This window comes from Lactuca virosa, chromosome 2 (assembly GCF_052849685.1).
Source record: "Lactuca virosa cultivar CGN04683 chromosome 2, Lactuca_virosa_CGN04683_v6, whole genome shotgun sequence".
In the NCBI taxonomy this organism is placed as follows: Eukaryota; Viridiplantae; Streptophyta; class Magnoliopsida; order Asterales; family Asteraceae; genus Lactuca; species Lactuca virosa.
In genome coordinates, this window is record NC_136427.1 from 203,072,369 (window position 1) to 203,078,807 (window position 6,439).

General features: G+C 32.2%; 1 protein-coding gene across 1 annotated transcript; it reads left to right on the forward strand.

Moving 5' to 3' along the window:
- The first annotated feature begins 967 nt into the window (after positions 1-967).
- Positions 968-4,270, forward strand: LOC145160034 (phytoene synthase 2, chloroplastic-like). The gene is made up of 6 exons (XM_079079096.1): positions 968-1,788; positions 1,947-1,997; positions 2,363-2,535; positions 2,798-3,033; positions 3,571-3,763; positions 3,864-4,270. Exons 1-6 carry the CDS (start codon positions 1,332-1,334, stop codon positions 4,050-4,052), a joined length of 1,299 nt encoding a protein of 432 aa, XP_078935222.1. The 5' UTR covers positions 968-1,331; the 3' UTR covers positions 4,053-4,270.
- Positions 4,271-6,439: the final 2,169 nt, after the last annotated feature.

The following is a 6,439-nucleotide window of genomic DNA, read 5'->3' on the forward strand; positions in this document are numbered from 1 at the left end:
AATACTCTTTATGTGTGCCCTTATGACACATATTAGAAAATCCCTTTATTATGTTTTTGTACGCGTTTGACATTAGATTTTTAGAGAGCTTTTAACTTATAGTTTTTAATATAAATATTGATTTAGACAAAAAGCTTCGTTTGAGGTACGAATTTTTTGATTTTAGTTTAAACAAAAAACTTAAAATCTAAAAACTATTTTCTGTAGCGTTTAAGAAAAAACTATTGAGATTTTTAATCAATTTTCAAAATTGTCTTTATTTTGATTGTCATCACGATCCTTATCCTACAAAGATGTATTTTTATGTAATTATACAAGTTTCAAAAGCTTCTATCTATTTTTTTATCAAACGTTTATATAACAAAATGCTCAAACTCTCTTCAATACATCAAAGTAATTATTCCAGCTAGTTTTGTCAAAATGCTCGAACTCTCTTCAATACATCAAAGGAAAACAATATCAATGTCCAAAACAAGGAGCTAACAAAACCCAGATTGTCCAAATCCATAGAAAGCAACTAAGAAAAAAACCATTTTCACACAAATGGAAAAGAAAATTGTAGTGCCAAAAAAGAAAAAAAAAAAACTAGCAAAAATAAACAAGAAAAGAGCGTGTCAATCTTGTTGTGGGTCACTCTTATTTGACACCCATTGTTGGTTTCTTCTTCTTCTTTTTTGTTTTTTTTGGAATTTCCATAAAACAATTTCACGAGTCACAACTTTTTGTAGGTATAAAGTATAAACCATGTTTTTATGCTTTAAGTTCCAATTCATTTTCTTAATTTCTTTATTGGAATATACCCCGAGTGATTTTGTTTTATTTCTTTTAGTTTTTTTGTCTTCTAAACCTAACATGTGGTGAACTGGCCAAACTGAGTTTTTTTTTTTTTTTTTTTTAAATCCCCAAGTAGAAAGAATTTTCGGTTTTTTCCTTCCTTTATTATAATTCTTGTCCTCATTCACATATAATTAATCTCCATGACTCCATTCAGATCCATATTTCTCTTTGAGTTTGCTCTCCACTGTTTGTTTATAACAATTAACATTCGACCAATTGGCATTCAACAGGAATCCTTCATTTTCAATCATACAGAGCTCCAAATTTGGTACAAATCTTGAATAAGTTTGAAACCTTTGTGGGATTCATCATCTTTCCACTGAATGTGAAGTGGGTTTCTTGTTTTAAAAAGTCGACACGTTTTCTAGTGGCTGACGTCTACTCTCTACTCTCTACTCTCTAGTATGTGTTTTCAACACAAAGGGAAAAACTAACAGACAATCTTTATAAAAAGCACCAAGCTTTAATCTTTTTTTTCCATTCAAATACTTACCATGTCTGTTGCCCTGATACGCGTCGTTTCCCCTAATTACGAGCTCTGCAAATTGGGATTCTTGGAGATACCAACAAAACTCGTCGATTCATCAAGATTCACAAGGAGTAACAAAATCAAGAATGTTGGTTATAAGAAGCACAAGTGCAATTCCTCCTATTTCGATGCATTTGGTGAATCGGGTTTCCGGGATTTAAAAAATGGGAGAAAAAGAAAATCCGATGTGGTTTCGAGGGTTGTGGTCGCTAACCCAACTGGCGAATTGGCTGTTTCATCGGAGCAGATGGTGTACGATGTCGTTTTGAAACAAGCAGCTTTGGTTAAAGAACATATAAGAGCTAGAGAAGATTTGGAGGTGAAACCTGATATTGTTCTTCCTGGAACACTTAGTTTGTTGAATGAAGCTTACGATAGATGTGGCGAAGTTTGTGCAGAGTATGCCAAGACATTTTATTTAGGTTGGTTAGACTTCTTTTCATTAAAATCTCCAAAAAAAAATTGTAATTTTTAAGTTTAAAGTTCACCACTTGCAATTTCGATATTCATATTGTGGTTTGAATTTGATTCGGATTAATTTAGTTTTTTTAATTCAATCTTTTTAATATAATATTTACAGGAACACGACTAATGCCACTACAGAGACAAAAAGCTTTCTGGGCGATTTATGGTGAGGATCTTCAATCTTTAATCTTCAATCTTCATCGATAATAATCATAAATCATAATATATATATAAAAGTTATGTTTGATTTTTGGGATTTCTGTATAAATTTTCATTTTTCGATTCAAGAAAAGAGATTTTATAGTAGTAATAACAGTTTTCTCATTTCTGTGTTTCTTCTTGATCCTTGATTCCTGGTTAGTTACATGTGAACTATTTTTTTAATAATATTTTTCTAGTCATTTTCAAGAAACTTTGATTTTTGAGGTCAAACCATTTCTTGAAGTTCTATAACTAGTTACAAATTCAAGATTAACGTTTAATAATCAACTTATTTGACTGATTCAAAGATTTTCTTTTTGTAAAAAACAGTGTGGTGTAGAAGAACAGATGAACTTGTTGATGGGCCTAATGCATCGCATATAACTCCAAAAGCTTTAGATAGATGGGAATCAAGGCTTGAAGATCTTTTCAATGGTCGCCCTTTTGATATGCTTGATGCTGCTTTATCAGATACTGTTTCCAAATTCCCAGTTGATATTCAGGTCACAATTAACAAATCAAGAATTAACAAATCACTAAACATATTAAAATTTGGATGATTACAAAAATAACCAAAATGGATTGAGTCATCATTTATCAAGATGATCACCTTTTTGACACTTTTCACAAAATGGACCCATTGTGAATTACAAAATTCCTATTTGTTTGGCCTACAAAAAATATCTTCATAAAAAAAATTCAAATGATGATACTTTTGTATAAGTTCTTGATGTTTTTTTTGTCTTTTGGTTTTGGTTTTTGTAGCCTTTTAAGGATATGATTCAAGGAATGAGGATGGATCTTGTAAAGTCAAGATACAAGACTTTTGATGAGCTTTATTTGTATTGTTATTATGTGGCTGGAACAGTTGGATTGATGAGTGTTCCTGTAGCTGGAATTGATCCTGAATCACAAGCAACAACAGAAAGTGTATACAATGATGCTTTGAGTTTGGGTATTGCTAATCAACTCACCAATATTCTCAGAGATGTGGGAGAAGAGTAAGTGCTCAAACTATTTCATAACTCAAGAATTTCCAAGAAAATACTAAATTCTAACATTTACAAGAAAATCTTGAATACCATGTTGAAATTTGTAGGAAATACGATAAATAGTAATGACTAGGGTGATATTTACGTTATTACCCCCGCTTTATGGGGTTGTAATTTGTAAATTTTCTATTAGGCAGGGACCGTTTTTGTAATTTTTTTAAACATATGGACCGTTTCTGTAAAAAAAAAATCTGCACACGGACCTTTTCTTACAGGGACAGTTTTTGTAATTTATTTTCTACACAGAGACCAAACCTGCCAACATATGAAAGTCTTAAACACATGGACCGTTTCTGTAAAAGAAATCTACACAGGGACTTTTTCTATAAATTACAGAAACGGTTTTTGTAATTTATTTTCTACATTCGGACCAAACCTGCCAACATACAAAACAGTTGTGGCCAAAGTCTTAAACATAAAAGCATGATGCTATAGTAAACAAATAAAGTACATTGCTATTTCTTGATGTGGTTGCTTTTGGAATAGTGCAAGAAGAGGGAGAGTGTATCTCCCACAAGATGAATTAGCACAAGCGGGATTATCAGATGAAGATATATTTGCTGGAAATGTAACCGATAAATGGAGAAATTTCATGAAAAAGCAAATCAAAAGGGCAAGATCATTCTTTGATGAAGCAGAAGAAGGTGCTAGACAACTAAGTCCAGCTAGTAGATGGCCTGTAAGTACTAAAAATGTACATTTTTTTATAAAAAAAAAAAAAAAAAAAAAAAAAAACATGACTTTGAAGATCTTTAACTAAATATGAAATGTGTTATTAGGTGTGGGCATCACTTTTATTGTATCGACAAATCTTGGATGAGATTGAAGCCAATGACTATAATAACTTTACTCGAAGAGCTTATGTGAGTAAAGCAAAGAAGATAGTTAAGTTGCCTATTGCTTATGCTAAGTCTCTTGTTCCTCCAACATCGAGAAATGGAGTGCTTATGAAGATTATTGGCATGTAGATATATGAAGTACTCTTTATGTACACTTTGTAGGAAATGGAAACAATGGATATTTGTAAATTTTTATGGTGAATGTTGTATGAATTGGAGGTTTATTTAGGTGTATAAGTGTTTACCTGGTGTATGTGCTTGTGTGCTTACTTGGTAGACAGTTGAATAAAACCATGGTTTATAGGTTTGTCATTGTTTTATGAATTGAAGGTTTATTTAGTTTTTTACTTTGTTTCCAGCATTTTGATCAACATTTGGCCTCGGAGCCTAAATGACTTTTCAACATAGAGAAACATTGGATGTAGGAAAATCATATTGTGATTGAAATAATAGTGAGGGAAAGATGAATTTGGACGTAACAAACTTTGCTAAACCAAGCATCCCCAAGTTTGAAAGGGATTATGAACAATCGAGTTTCTTGATGGAGAATCTTTTCTAAAGAATAGTGGGACATTGTGGGAAGAGAGGCTCCAATAAACAACACATAATTGAAGGAAGGGATACTAGCAAGCAACTGTCGGATTTCATGAAGGAGAGCTTAAATGAACATGCGGAGGAGAATCATTCGGAATTCTGATGACGAAGAATTGCGAGGTTGTTTCAAATTACTTTGGAAGAGTAATGTTGATTGTCTATCTAATGCGAACTTGTAGAGAACCCAAGGAGGTAATCAAGATCATGAAGACATCTTGCGAACATTTACCAAGCAATGGAATTAAGTTAATTATACAATTGAAGAGTACAAAAATATATCGGTAGATGCACGATATAGTTCTTTACGGGTGCATGAACATAAATTCAAGAAAGCCAACAAAAGAAATGAAGAACATGTGCCAAAGGTCTTATAAGAAGATGGCAATGGCTGACCTAGGGTGTGTAGGTGCTGTCGTAGCAAAAAGCCTCTTCCTATAATTTTTTTTCCTCTAATATTATATTACTAAAAATTTAAAAACAAAAATAATAATACATTAGTTAAAGTATAGTTTCGTGCTACTAATCTTATTCATATTTTATTAACAATGAAAAAATATGTTATATAACTTGGGTTTTAGGGTAAAAGTGTATTTCGAAGATAATATTATAATCTTGATAACGTTCAAGCTAATAAGGCAGAACATAGAGAAAAAGTAACACTGAATATGGATGGAGTTTATGAAATTGTGGAAGAAGCCATCTTGAATGGTAATAACCGTGATGACAAATAAGATATTCCATTGAATATCTATGATCCTAGAAAGTGGGACACCCTTGATACTAAATATTAAATAGATAGGTTTACTAGTGAAAAATGGTCATAAAAGAGATATGTTAACCAGTAAAGGTGCTAAAGATGTAGGCAACATACGTTTTTGTTAAGAATTTTACAATAAGTACTTACCAACCGGAGAGACGCATCATAGAGATTGGCTTGTAAAGGATCTTGATAAAATACTTTGTCTCCTTTGTAAGTTGTTTAAGAAGAAACCACAACCATGTAATCTAGCATATGAGAGGATACACAATTTGGGACATCTTGTTCATAATATGAAGATGCATGAAAGTAGTGCATAAGATGTCCATTATATTTTGGGAATCATATGGTAGATCCAAATGATTACCTTAGCAATGCAAACATATCACGAAGAGATGTCAAACACTTGGTTCTATAAACAATTGTAAAATCCAACAACAAAACGAATAACAAACCAGGATGCGGAAATATGATAACAATGTTTCATCATCGTCGTCGATGTCATAAGCCAATTCTAGAGGCATTGATAAGCCTTGCTTCTATTTTTTCCAATATTTCCGGCTTGACATTATCTTGAAGTGAGCCTTTGAGTGTTGAGAAATGTTGTATATATTCCACCGAATCCATGTAATTCTTCAAGTAATTGCAAACCTCCACCGACACTGGGGTAAGATTTATTCTCAATTTTGACAAAACGCTGCCACTAAAAGAAACTATGGTTTTCGAAGCTATCGTGTAAGCTTGGACTATATCACGGACCATGAGAAAGAGAAGTAAAAATTGTGTTTCCTTTTCTCTCCACCAAGCAAAATATCCAAAATATAAAACTGTGGTGTACTCATGAATTTTAAAAAGTTAGAACCCATATAAATTACAAGTTCGCTGCTAGGGGTTAATATGTGTTCTTTTTTATTTTGTTTTGTAAATCTAATATGTAGTAATAAATGTCGAGTCGAAAGTTGACTGTGTTGGATTAATGTCTAAGCCCGTAACTATATTTGGTAAGTACTTGACCCGGTTGTGCATGGTCCTTTTGGGTTGCCTTCACCAAAGCAACTTGATAGGATGATTCAAGGAGAAAGAGAGGTTATTATGGTTTATTAATATATTATATGAATAATATATTAAAGGAGAAATCATGTAGTTTAATTAATATTAGACAAGA

What these genes read in the sequence shown, in the direction of transcription:
- LOC145160034 (XM_079079096.1), top strand. Translation starts at nt 1,332, where the DNA reads ATGTCTGTTGCCCTGATACGCGTCGTTTCCCCTAATTACGAGCTCTGC. An exon ending in AGCTTTCTGGGCGATTTATG is followed by an intron (nt 1,998 to 2,362) that starts GTGAGGATCTTC and finishes TGTAAAAAACAG; the next exon opens with TGTGGTGTAGAAGAACAGAT. An exon ending in GTCCAGCTAGTAGATGGCCT is followed by an intron (nt 3,764 to 3,863) that starts GTAAGTACTAAA and finishes ATGTGTTATTAG; the next exon opens with GTGTGGGCATCACTTTTATT.